This window comes from Macaca mulatta, chromosome 11, assembly GCF_049350105.2.
Source record: "Macaca mulatta isolate MMU2019108-1 chromosome 11, T2T-MMU8v2.0, whole genome shotgun sequence".
Classification (NCBI taxonomy): Eukaryota; Metazoa; Chordata; class Mammalia; order Primates; family Cercopithecidae; genus Macaca; species Macaca mulatta.
The window spans coordinates 46,729,817-46,744,421 of NC_133416.1; the positions used below are offsets into that span (position 1 = coordinate 46,729,817).

The 14,605-nt window shown below is 37.4% G+C and overlaps 1 protein-coding gene across 1 annotated transcript in view; it reads right to left on the bottom strand.

Annotated features, from left to right (window-relative positions):
* SLC2A13 (solute carrier family 2 member 13) overlaps positions 1-14,605 on the bottom strand; it is a 364,441-nt gene that overhangs the window by 112,849 nt on the left and 236,987 nt on the right. Inside the window, exon 5 of the mRNA XM_001088026.5 lies at positions 852-1,015. Within this exon, the coding sequence (XP_001088026.2) occupies positions 852-1,015 (164 nt within the window). The remainder of the gene's footprint in view (positions 1-851; positions 1,016-14,605) is intronic.

The window sequence follows — 14,605 nt, forward strand, 5'->3', positions numbered from 1 at the left end:
AGTTAATACTGCCCTGGAAACTATATTTTAATGGAAAAATATATTCTCACTCCAAATAAACTTATAAAGGAGTTATTAGAGTGCAGTTAATTGTACATAGGAATGTACTTGTATATTTGAAAAAAATTAGAAAATTATATCATGCAATCATGTAAAAACAATGTTAAAGATGTGGGTCTCATTCTATCAATGAAACAGTCCTTGTGTTACAGTGAAATAATAAATAAAATGGGCAGAATTTAAACAGAAAAGATACTTGGGAATTAAAAAAAAAAAAAGGTTTTGCTTTATTTCGCTATCAATAAAAATACATTTAACCAACCAGAATTTACCCTGGAACTTAGGCTTGTTCCAAACACAGAAAGAGTCTGTCCCTGCTTTATGAAGAAATTACATGGTTCTAATACTCTCCTGCTGAAAGAGCTTTGAAAAAAAAAATGCTCCAAATTTAATTCCATTGTATTCCAAATTTAAAAATATATCATATGTTAAAAAGTGAGTTTCTGAATCCAAAGTTTCAGTTTTTCAAAAAAGGATAGAACAGAAAACAATTTTTTTTCACTTTTATACTTTTGAGTGGAACTCAAATAACAGAAAAATGTTACTCTCAGTAGATCAAAATTATTCTTGCAGTTTGTTTCTACTCAAATTCTAGTTTCTAGTCACGTAATGTAAGAGTTGTTAAAAGCTTTTTTTTTTTTTTCATTTTTGGTCTAGAAGGACTCTAATTTTCTTGTTGTTTGGCTGAGAAATCAATATTAGAAGTGGTGTAAGTATTGTATTTTTGAAGGTTAAACTTGAAGTTATTAGGAAATAAAGTTTATAATTGAATTCTTCATCCAGGCACCTACCTGCTAAACTACCAAAGGTAAGCTTTCTGCGGCCCACTTTCTCAACAAGCCAGACTCCCGCAAGTGTGAAAATGAAATTTGTGAAGGCTGTAACTGAAGCCAGCCATATTGCAAGTCTATCATCTTCAACACCAGACATCTGCAGAATGGTTGCACTGTAGTACCTGCAAAGCAATGAATAAAACAATTGCTATTGATAGTTACCCAAAGAAACAGGGTTATTCTGATAGAAAATGATGTATTCAACTTAAAAAAATAATATGGATAGCTACAGTAATAACATCAAATTAACATGGGAATTAATGCAAGCTGTTGAAAAGATCACAATATAAAGACTATGTTCAAATAAATTTATTTTGGAGTTTGGATAATCAAGAAGAGGCACCTGAGCAAGTAGAAAAGGTTGAAGACTTCCAAAGTGATGCACATCCCCCAAGTAGGGACAATGGCAGCTGGTAGTTTCACTAAAACTATCATAAACTCCAAGTCCATGGAATGAATCAGAAGTCATCATACACTGTGAATTAATGTCCTTAAAAGGCTGCCGTAGGAGAATGTAATATAATGGTAAAAATCTGGGACAAGTGAAGGAACTCCTCAAAAAAGACACAATGAGTAAGACAGTGTCAGAATGTATTTGGCATTGTGTAAAAAGATGAGAAACTGATATGAGGTCCATGAGAATCATTTATGTTTCCTGAAAAAGGGTACTCTGGTGAGCTAACGTCTCTAGTATGATTAGGCTCTGTAGACTCATTTCATGCTAAGTGAACTCACTGGAGACTGGCTTTAAAAAGATAATGCCAGTTTGTTGATGCACAATGGAAGATATGTCTGGCACATTTAAGGATGACAGCTTTCCCACAAGACATTTCTTTTCTGGTGGAAACATTAATAGCTAAACCAGCTGATTACTTTAAAGTTAACCTGAAAACAAAGAAAGCAAAGTACTGCTGGTGAGCCACTGATGAAATGTGATAGAATTCAAACCTTAAAGACACATTCTGAACCATGGCTTTGCCCAGTTTTTCAAGCCATTCTAAAACAAGTTAGCTTTACTCAAATCAGACAGTGGTCATCCAAGCAATATGTTAAATCAGGCTGGATATTTCCATAGTTAAAAATCTACAGTTTCTGAATATTTATCAATACCTTCATAATATTTCAAAAATAAAATCTGTTTTTAATATGTTTAAGTCTCATTGATTAACTAATGGCTTCTGTCTATTTTTTAAACTAATGATGATGGTTCTTATGTAAAATTTTAATACCAATATGGACTCATTCATCTTGAAAAAAAGTGTTTTCCTTTTTTAAATTAATAAATCAAACCTATAAATTAACTATGCAGCATGAAGGATGTGTTTTACTGATCACACTAAAAAGCATGCCAACCACTTTAAGACTGAATTCTGACAGCTATTGCAAAAAGAGAAATTCCCAGTGGAATTATTCCCATCATCATGAAAACTGCGAATGTTTTGCAGTCAGAGTGTAAAGTGATGATAAAAATTATGAAAACAATTCATTCCATTTGTGTAGTGTTTTATAGTTTCCAAGTTCTACCATATACATTTTCATAAAGACCTGTATGGCAATGTCAAACCTTACATGTAATCACTAAGAAACTAACATGAATACCAAATCTAAAAAGGCAGAAAATAGAAACATTGAGAGAAAATTCAAACATTTAAAGCCAAAAGAATTTGACATGTGTCATGCTACTAAGTTTCAGAGTCTTCAAAATAATTTAAGAATAAAAATAGTTACATTGTGCAAAATAATTCTTCCAAATAGAGGCAGGGGAAAATTAAAACAGAAGCTATTTTGATGCTTTCATTTTTAATAAAACAATCAAATCACAAGTGTTAAATGAATAGAACAGAGAGTGGTATAAAACAGAATAAGTTGTCTAAATTTTATTTAAAATGAAAAATGTTACATAGCTATACAAAGTATTTTCAGTACTTAAGTTATAGAGTCAGAATGCAACCAAAAACTGACCTGGAATTCAGAAACCTGCATTCTAATAGCACTTCTGTGTCTTCTGGCCAGGTTAGGTAACATAATCACTTGTACACTGAATATTTATTTATTAAGTACCTAGTGTATAAGCTATGTGAATTACTAAGATCCCACAGATATGTTATTGAATCCTGTTGCTGCCCTCAAGAAGCTCATAGTTTAATTTAAAAGAATGAAACGGAAAGACAATATTTTAATATCACAACACGTACAATTAACAGTGAGGCATAAAGAACAGAGCAAACAATTTATTTGCTGTAGAATATTCCTTGATTTTCCAGGGAATTAATGTTTGAGTTGTGCCTTGTCATAGAGGTTTGCCAGCAGGTCTGACAATGGGGGAGGGCATTAGAGGTCACCGAAATGACATATCTGAAGGACCAAAGTACAAAATGGTACGCTGGGTTCACAGACATAAGTACTTCACCTTGGTTGAACATAGAATGCATACAAATGAGGGGCCGAGCACAGTGGCTCACACTTGTAATCCCAGCACTTTGGGAGGCCAAGGCGGGCAAATGACCTGAGGTCGGGAGTTCAAAGCCAGCCTGGCCAAGATGGTGAAACCCCATCTCTACCAAAAATACAAAAAATTAGCTGGGCATGGTAGCGGGCGCCTATAATCCCAGCTACTCAGGAGCCTGAGGCAGGAGAATTGCTTGAACCTGGGAGGCGGAGGTTGCAGTGAGCCAAGATCGTGCCATTGTACTCCAGCCTGGGCAACAAAAGCAAAACTCCATCTCAAAAAAATTGAAAAATAAAAAAAAAGAACGCATACAAATGAGAAGTATGATGTAAGGCTATAGCAGAAACTTCTGTCATGGAGGGGATTTGAATGTAAGGACTTTGTATTGTAGGCAATGGGAAATCACAAAGTGGAGTTTAAAGAGAAATAACAGGATTAAATCTGTTCTATGAAGAGATTACTCCGGTGATAGCCAAGTGGGTGGACTGGAGGCCGACTGAACTAAAGGTATATTGTTCTGAAGCCTATTTCAAGTCATTATACTGGCAACAGGCAATTGCAGATTATCTGGATTAATGGAAAACAGTAAGAGGAGGGGCTGAAATTCACTGACAGCCTTGTATCTCCCTCTCAGCAAGAGCTGCGACTTCAGCCCACACTAAATTTTGTCCTTTACAGACTGCCTTGATTTTCATCTTCCTTTCTCTAAAACACTGATAAATATATTAGTTTGTGTTGCAGCCATGACAAATTACCACAAGCTTAGTGACTTTAAAACAAAACACATTTATTATCTCACAGCTCTGTAGGTCAGGAATCTGACAAGTGTCTCACTGGGGGTCAAAAATCACAGGTGTCAGCAGAGCTCTGCTCCTTCCTGGAGGCTCCAGGGAAAAATCATGTCCTTGTCTTTTGCAGCTTTTAGAGGTCTCCTAATTCCCTGGCTGGTGGCCCCCTTCCTCAGTCTTCAAAGCCAACAATGATTTGTCAAGTCCCTCTCATGTTACTTCACTATGACCTTTGCTTTGCCTCCCTTGTGACTAGATTGGCTCCACTCAGAAAATCCAGAATAATCTCTTTAATTAAGATAAACTGATTAGCACATTTAATTCAGTCTGCACCTTAATTTCCTTTTGCCATGTAATGTAACATATTCACAGGCTCTGGGAACTAGGATGTGTATGTATGTCCTTAGGGGGACCATTATTCTGGCTATCACGGTAAACGTACTAATAAGCAGTAAAATAAACAAAAGCCAACAGTTATAATGAGAAGGAAGGAATGAAAGACAAGGACATCTACTTAAAAGGTAATCAGTTCTAGAAAAATCAGGCAATAACTACATTCTCTTTCATAGGGCAGGACATGACATATCTAGGTCAGAGCTATTCACAAACTTACTTTTAAAAGTCAGGCCATGGTCTTATGAAAAGATATATTTAACTTACATTTACAAAGTACATTCCAATGTTTTCATAAATAATGATGTCAGCCAACTATTTAAGTAATGAGCTACCTACCACTGTGTTTACAATCTTCTAAACCTTTATGCAGTAGTTTGCATTTTCAAGGGACTGTATTCATTCAAAAGTTGCACAAAGGCATAAGGGAACCTTCTTATGCATAAAAGAACAATATGAACAACTGAAAAAGGCTTTCTTTCCTTTTTAGACTCAAAGCAGGCATACCCTCTCCTTTCAAAGTCATTTTATAATATCTATCAGACAAACTATCATCTTCTTCAAAGATTCCCTGGGCAAACTTTGGTCATCTCACACATACTATCTCTTCCCCAGAGTGAAGTTGAAAGGTTTGCAACTCTCTGTAGACATTTAAGGATAGCCAAGGCCGGAACTCTACATGCATTGGTATCTTAGAGATTATGTGACACTCAGCTTCCAGTCCTAAATTTTAAATCTGACTCACACAAAACAAAAACATATAGGCTTTGGAAATGACAATTTATCCTCATGCTGACTTTTAACTAGCAATAAAAGACTAAACATGAGTACTTCATATGCTTAACAAAATACATCTACTAAGTTCCTATTTGAACAAAGCACTTCCTAGGAATTTCTCAAAAAGCTATCTTTTTCACTATTACTTGCATTATAGAATTAACAGTAAAATAAGTGTCTGCTGGATTTATTGAATTTATCTACTGTAAACTTTTGAGAAGAAATTAAGAATAATTATCCTAAAAAACATCTGATAGACTTACTAAATTAAAAATTAAAGACTGATAAGAGAGAGGTAGAACATGAAGATAATTATATGAAAACCTTGGCTGTATAAACACTACGAGTTAGCTCTAAAATTCCTGGCAGCCAAGGCAAAATAGTAAACATTTTAGAAAATTTTAACTGTTTGACAAAATAAAATGTATCAGCTCATAATAAAGACAAATTTTTGCTGGCATGGGACTATGAAGACATTTATATTTCATAAATAAAAGGGATATGGAACATATTCTTCCTGACAAGAGCCAATCTAAGTAGGACAAATTAACTGTTGACTTACTCAATACTCTTATAGGCCATATTCATATTGTGATATAGGCCAAGTTACATGAGAAAGTATGGAGTAGTAAAGATTTCCATTATCTAAGTTATGTTCTTTAGCTCTTTTAGTTCCTAGTGTTACTTTTTTTTTTTTTTTTTTTTTGTACAATATGCCAAAGTACATTGACTACAGAGAATTTAAAATGCCATTACATTAAAAGGTTCTTTTAACTAAAAAGAATTATATTTTCCTATTGGGAGACTGTTTATACACTCAAAAACAAGGATAACTGTATTAGTCTGTTCTATGCTGCTATAAAGACATATACAAGACTGGATAATTTATAAATAAAAAGAGGTTGAATGGACTCAAGAGTTCCACATGGCTGGGGAGGCCCCACAATCATGGTGGAAGGCAAAAGAGGAGCAAAGGTATATCTTACACAAGGGCAGGCAAGACAGAGTGTGCAGGGCAACTACCCTTTACAAAACCATCAGATCTCATAAGACTTACTCCCTGTCACAAGAACAGCATGGGAAAATTCTGCCCCCATGATTCAATTACCTCCCACTGAGTCCTTTCCATGAAATGTGGGGATTACAGGAGCTACAATTCAAGAGGCGATTTGGGTGGGGACACAGCCAAATCGTATCAATAACTCTCACAAGGGCGTCCACTTAAAGGTTAATTAGTTCCAGAAAAATTTAGGCAATAACTATATTCTCTTTCATAGGGCAGAGGATGACATATTTAGATAAGAATAATCTACAAACCTAATTTTTAAAACTCAGGTCATGGACTTGTGGAAAGATACACTGAACTTACATTTAAAAACATGCGAATTCCAATGTTTACAGACATAATGATATCAGCCAACCATTTAAGTAATGGGTTACCACTATCTTTACAATCTTCTAAACCTCTATGCAGTAGTTTGAATTTATTCTCAAAAAATACATCATATTTTCCATCTGATATAATTTGGATATTTGTCCCTGCCCAAATCTTATGTTGAAATGTAATCCCCAGTGCTGGAGGTGGGGCATGGTGGGAGATGTTTGGATCATGGAGGCGGATCCCTCAAGGTTTGGTGCTATCTTCATGATGTGAGTTCTCATGAAATTTGGTCATTTAAAAGGGTGAGGCACCTCTCCCCACCCACTCTCCTACTGCTTGCTCCTGCTTTTGCCATGTGATGAGTCTGCTTCTCCCTTGCCTTCTGCCATGAATGCAGGCTTCCTAAGGCCTCCAAAGAAGCTGAGCAGATGCCAGCGCCACTCTTCCTGAAAAGCCTACACAAGAGTAAGCTAATTGAACCTCTTTTCTTTATAAATTACCAAGTCTCGGGTATTTCTTCAGAGCAGTGCAAGAACAGCCTAATACAGAAAGTTGATACCGGGGTTGGAGGGTGGGGGGGCATTGCTATAAAGATACCTGAAAATGTGGAAGTGACTTTGGAACTGTGTAATGGGCAGAGGTTGGAAGAATTTGGAGGGCTCAGAAGACAGGAAGATCAAGGAAAATTTGGAACTTTTAAGAGACTGACTAAATGGTTGTGATCAAAATGCTGATAGTGATATGGACAGTGAAGTCTTGACCACCGAGGTCTCAGGTAGAAATAAGGAACTTATTGGGAACTGTAGCAAAGGTCACATGTATTATGCCTTAGCAAAGAACTTGGCTGCTTTCTGTTCATGTCCCAGGGGTCTGTGAAAGCTTGAGCTTGAGACTGATTACTACAGTATCTAGCAGAAGAAACTTTTAGGCAATGAAGCATTCAAGAAGTGGTCTGTCTGCTTTTAACAGCTTATTCTCAGATGAGGAAGCAAAGGAATTACTTAAAGTTGGAGCTTATATTTAAAAGGGAGGCAGAGCACAAAAATTTGGAAAATTTGCAGCCTGGCCATGTGGCAGACAGAGAAAAAGCTTTTTTTGGGAGAGGAATTCAAGCATGCTGTGGAGTAACCACTTGCTAGAGAAATTTGCATAACTAAAAGGAAGCCAAGTGCTAATAGCCAAGACTATGGGAAAAAAAGCCTTGAAGGAATTTCAGAGACCTTCACAACAGGTCTTCCCATCACAGGCCCAAAGGCCTAGGAGTATAGAATGGTTTTGTAGGCCAGCCCAGAGCCTACTGCCCTGTGCAACCTCAAGACACTGCTCCCCACATCCTGGCCACTCCAGCTCCAGCTGTGACTCAAAGGGGCCTGCCTAGGTACAGCTCAGGCCACAGCTCCAGAAGGTGCATAACACTTGGTGGCTTCTACATGGTGTTAAGGCTGTAGGTGTGCAGAATGCAAAAGTGAAGAATGCTTGGCAGCCTCTGCCGAGATTTTGGAAGATGCGTGAGAAAGCCTGGGTGCCCTGACAGAAGCCTGCTGCTGGGGCAGGGCCCTCACAGATAACCCCTACTAGGGCAGTGCCAAGGGGAAATGTGGCGTTGGAGCCCTCAAACAGAGTCCTCTATTGCCTAGTGGAGCTGTGAAAAATGGGCCGCCATCCTCTAGACCCTAAAATGGTAGATCTATTGGCAGCTTGCACCCTGCACCTGTAAAAGCCATAGGCATCCAACTTCAACTCATGACAGCAGCCCTGGGGACTGAACCCTGCAAAGCCACAAAGGTGAAGGTGCCCAAGGCCTTGGGAGTCCAGCCCTTGCAGCAGTGTGCCCTGGATGTGGAACATGCAGTCAAAGGAGATTATTTTGAAGCTTTAACATTTAATTACAGCCCTGCTGGGTTTCAATCTTTCATGGGGCCGGTAGCCCCTTTCTTCCTTTCTTTTGGCTGATTTCTCCCTTTTGGAATGGGAATATTTATTTACCCAATGTCTATACCCCCCGTGTATCTTGGAAGTAACTACTTTGATTTTTATTTTACAGGCTCATAGGTGGAAGGGATTTTCCTTGTCTCATATGAGACCTTGAACGTTTGAGTTAAGCTGGAATGAGTTAAGACTTTGAGGGATCATTGGGAAGGCAAGATTGTATTTTGCAATGTGAGAAGGACATGAGATTTGGAAGGGGCCAGAGGAGGAATGATGTAGTTTGGATATTTGTCCCCATGCAAATCTCATGTTGAATTGTAATCCCCAATGCTGGATGTGAGGCCCGGTGGGTGTGTTTGGGTCATGGGACGGATCCTTCATGGTTTGGTCCTGTCTTCATGATAGTGAGTTCACACAACATACAGTCATTTAAAAGTGTGTGGCACCTCACCCTGCACTCTCTCTCTCTTGCTTGCTCTTGCTTTTGCCACGTGACGTGGCTGCTCCCCCTTTGCCTTCTTCCATGATTGTAAGATTCCCGAGGCCTCCCCAGAAGCTGGGCAGATGCCAGCACCATGCTTACTGTAAAGCTTGTAGAACCATGAGCCAAGTAAATCTCTTTTCTATATAAATTACTCAGTCTTAAGTATTTCTTTATAGTAATGCAAGAATGGCCTAACATATCATCACATGGAAAATACATCGATATCTTTAAAAGAAAAATGGTTTACTCAAGATACAAACATCTTAAGAACTATTTTTTAAATTATTAAAATTTTCAAACATATTTTCATGTATTTGGTACACTGAGAAATCCTCTCTTTACATGCAAGACATAAAGCCAAAATTAAAAGTTAGAAAAGTAGAAATCACAATTGCACATATTTCATAGGAGTGATTTGAGCTAACATACTAGTGAATTGTATCATACTACCATTAAATCAAGCAATGATACAAAAATCACAGAAACCTGCAGAAAGTTTACTGATTAATCACATTTAATATATTATAAAATAATTTTCATAATTTAAATAATTTTATTAGTCTTTTTGGAAGAACAAAGAAGAAAATGTGCCAATGGAACTTATAAGGGATTTTACATATGTCAATGTTGTCAACGTGACCTACCCTCTGCCTCAGAAGTGAGTCCCCTCACTCTGGCTTCATACCTCTGGGGACCTCAGGAAAGACCAATTACTTGTCTCACCTAGCTCAGCCACATCACTGACTTTCCTTTAAGCATCGTGGAGAACAATGAAGTAAGCTCTCTAATCTGAACTTGAATTCACCAATTTGCCATATTGACCTATAAATTCTTTCTATAAAATACATGCCCCACTGGACATTGAACATATGGGACTTCGCATAGGCTCACATTTCCTATTTGTTGAACTGTATGTATAACAAGTTACATGTGATTGTTCCCAAACCTGTTTATGCCTGTCATTGTAATTATATAATTCAATCAAATATTACATAAAGCAACAAAACATAAAATACTAAAAGAGAGTTGTTGCATTAAAAACAAAACTTCATGCTTTGGAAAAAGCCAGTAAAGGCTGAGTTATTTTAAAAGTTGTGTGGGTAACACAACCATAAAAAATTAGGGATAAGACAGAAGTAAAAGTCTAGAAAGATTCTGCCCTTGGGCTTCTTCATATGTGTCTTTTAGTTCTGGTTCTACGTGAAGGCCTGGAATTCATAGATGACAATATGGGTGTGGTTTATGTAAGAAAAAAAATCTGGAAGCTCAGTGGATATGATGAATTATTGTACAACTAGAAATAAAATGTTTAAGCTAGGTATGCATCATTTCCCCATGACTGTCTTTTTCAGTTTACTAAAAAAGTGCTGATTCTAATCTTGTCAGACAATGCTTTTCACCTCGCCTCATCATGTCTCAATTCTCTGCTTATTTCAGCAACAAGAAGGAGTCTAAGGCTTTCAGATGACCTATTTATACCTGGCCATTTACCTCCACACTAACGTGGTAACATTCACTAATTTGACCCAATCATCCTCTCATCTCAGCCCTCCCACACTCTATTTCTGTGCCCTGTGAACTAAGTCTAGACATGAGGCATAACCTTCTTACAGCTTAGATCCAGAGGCTAGGCTGTTTTCTCTCATATTTTAGATACCTCTGGGCCTGAGGAGTGGGAGAGGAAGAAAAGAGGGGCAAGAAATGACTGTACTATCCTCTAATTCTTACTTAGTTGTCTGTCCAATTTCTGGTTACTATTCATTCAATAGAGATTTCAGTACTGGCCTCACAAGTTTCTTCTCCACTCGTAGCCCTGTATCATGATTCTTGGTGACAGTGGCATCAACATGGACCACCCACACAACATCTGAGTCTCTTTTAACTGTCCTACCACCAAAATCCTTTAAGTATTTTCCTTTCTGGCCAGCACAGCCTACTCTCAAGGCTCACTTACTTGAATTCCCCACTGACACAATATGTCACTCTCATGTAGACTTTATTCCAGACACTGCTTCTTTTTTGTTACTTATCATCACTCATTCCTGCCCCTTACCCACAACAGTACTTACTATGTAAATGCTTTATATTTCCCAAACCAGAGGGTCTCAGATATTGGTGTACTACAGAATCTCCTGAAAGACCTGTTCAAAAACACAAGACTATTAGGCCCTGTCCCCAGAATTTCTGATTCAGTAGGTCTAGAACCAAGAATTCGCCTTTCCAACAAGTTTTCAGGTGATGCTGATGTTGCTTTGAAAATTACTTCCCCAAAACATTGCCACCATCATTTTCTTTTCATCATTCTCAAATTCCCTAGCCTGTTAACCCTTTGTTATACTTGGGTCATAAATTCCAACTCTTCCTATATCCAGTTATTCTTCTACTCTGCATTTACATCTAGCAGCTGAAAGGGTCTCGAGAAAAACACAAATTATCCTCACTTGAAATTTCCGAAGATGCACACTTTCCAACTCTCCAAAGGATGCTTTCCTAGCATCTCCCTTCTTTCCACTATCCCAATCTATGCAGCCTCAGGTGAAATCTTGCCTAATACTCACCAAGAAGTGTGAGCAATCAGATGGGTGCTCCCCTGCCTCATCACCATCAAATCTACCAACATACCTAATCAATCTACATTGATTCACAAATATCAATCAACACTCGAACACCTCTCTTCTAAATTCCTTCTTTAGGAAGGCATTTGCTGCTAGAATTATTACTCTTTCCTTCTACTTTTCCCCAGAATTTTATCTGTACGTCTCTTAGTAACACACAGCACGTTTTTTCTGGTATTAGAATTACTTAAATACACATCATATTTCTATTTCTATCATATTTCTATAAACTCCCGAAAGAATAATCTATGTGTGTTTCACTCTTGCAACTACCAAAGCAGGCTTATGAATATTTTTTAGACACTTTGTGTTTATTTACACAAATGAATGGGTTCATATGGCTTTCCACCTCTTTTTTCCCTTATTTATTTTTACTCAGATATAATTCACATACCATAACACTTTACCCTTTTAAAGTATATAATTCAGTGTTAAGTATATATGATTAAATTTTAATCTCTTTAATAATTGTAATAGGTAATGCTCATAAGAAAGCATTCAAAGATTCCAAAGGATTAAAGAGATTTAAAAAAAAAAAAAGTCTCTGGAGCAGGATGTAAAGGAAAGGTGGAGTGTGTCTTAGTTTTTGCTGAATACACCCCACCACCATCGCTCTCCTGATTTAGCTGCACTCCTTTCTACCTCACTGCCACCTTGAGTTCCCAGGTGCCCTCAAGGCTGGAGAATACTACATCAGAAAAATGACTACATATGTCTTGGGAGCTTTTGATCCAAACAATGATACAAACTCGTCTTTTCTTCCATCATTTATTGTCTCAAAAATTCCAAGCTGTGTCCATCTAACACCTCATTAAAGCAAACAGGAGGGAGAAAGGTGACAGTTTATTTAAAATTATTCTCAGGAGGCTTAAGAGCCTGAGTGTTAAAAAAGGGCAGGTCATGGCATTTACTTCCGGAAAAACATTGCTCTTGGCACTGACTCTCAAAAGGGAATTAAGACAGTGTTTTATTTTAAGTTGTAATGGCTTCAAAGCTTCACTTGTAAGTAAAACTTTGCAAGAACTTTCACTCTATATAAAAGCAACACTTTATAGCTTGGTCACAAAAATGTGATTATGCAAATATATGTAGTTTTATGCACATTATTTATAACTCTGAATCTCTATGGAATCACAAACTGGGAAAGAGGTCAGGAACATGCAGGATGAAATAATCACAGAAAAATAAGGCAAATCCATCAAAACGTGTAGACGGACTATCTCCTGGTGGTGAGATTTTGATGCCTTTTCCTCTTTACACATTTCCAGTTTCCTATAATAAGCATATATTATTTAAAAGTTTTGTTTGAAGTGTTAGTATTTTGTAGACCGGAAAATGTCATACATTGTATTCAGGCACCATAAGCCTCCAACTCTGTAAACTGAATCTATATTTTTAATGTATGTATTTATGTAGAGATGGGGTCTCACTATGTTGCCCAGGCTGGTCTCAGACTCCTGGCCTCAAGTCACCCTTCTGTCTCAACCTCCCAAATTTCTGAGATTATAGGCATGAGCCACTGGACCCAGCCAAACTAAATCTAATACTATTTTAAGTTAAACAAACATGAAATTATAATCATAAGGAACTTACATATATGTCTTCAGAAAATAAAAGACCCTTGAATTTTTTCCTTCGCCAAACTTAGTATTTTCTTAAATTAAATAATCTATGTCCTTTACCCTTGGGTGCCTAAAACACTACAAATAAGTCACAGTAATAAATTACAAGCCTAACTATTCAACTAAACAAATATTTAGACATTTTTGTAGAAAATAAGTACATCATGGCCAAATGTCTCAATAAGATGCAATTAAGATACACTTATTCAGGACCCACTATGTGCCAGATGTAGCAGAAGATACAAAGACAGTATCTGGGGACTGTTCAGGGAGGGTGGGAGCCCATAACATTGAGGGTGACAGCCATGCACATAACAAGGACACACTGGTGGGCTGAGTTCTATTACAGCAGTAAAGGTAAAGAGCTGCTGGAACATGAAGGCAGTGATGAGCTCCACCTTACAGTCCAAATAGTTAATCAGTGATGCCAATTAGCTACAGTACTGTTGCTCATGTCCCACATTTGAAAACAATACAAAGGGGCAAGGAATTCAAGATGCAAGTTATCACAGGGTTTAGCTGAAGAAAGCATTTAAAATCAACCAAGGATCATACACGGGGAGAACTGGAAAGAACCAGAAAGACTGTAAGTCATAAGTAGGATGACAAACATCTATTCAGGTGCCTGATTAGAAAAACTGTAGTGGCAGAGACAGGTATTATAGACAGGAAGGAATTTCTTGATTTTGACTTCCTAGATGACAATGATATGAATTGTGACTAAATTTAAGAGTTGCCTTTCAGGCAGGAGGTTGATGATGAAATGGAAAAGGAGCTCTGTCCACTGCAGCTCATGAGGCAAAAAAAACTGAGTAGGGAAGAAGGATCACTGGAGGAACAGGAGGCTAGGAAGGTCAACAGGACTGCCAGTTCGCAAAGATTGAGGAAAACACAGACTAACCTCACTTGAAATTCCTTACTCTCTCAAATGAATGCTTTCATCTCCCGATGAAAAGAGTGGGCTTGTAGAAAAACAGAGAGTAGGTGAAACAGAAAGCAACAATGCAAACAAGGTGCTAAAGTAATGGGCTTTATTCAGTTATCTAACATGTAAGAAGCACAGAGAGAATCTCTGTACCAAATATTGCATATTTGCTATATTTTTTCCTCAATCCCCGGTTCGACAATGTGGATGAAGGACTTCTATGGCATTGCTTACCTGTTCTAGACATCAAAACCAGTAACTATGAGTTCCAATCATTACAATAAACTTTCTCCGAAAAGATAAATATCAATGAGCATTATATTACCACCAAAGCACCCAGATAAAAATT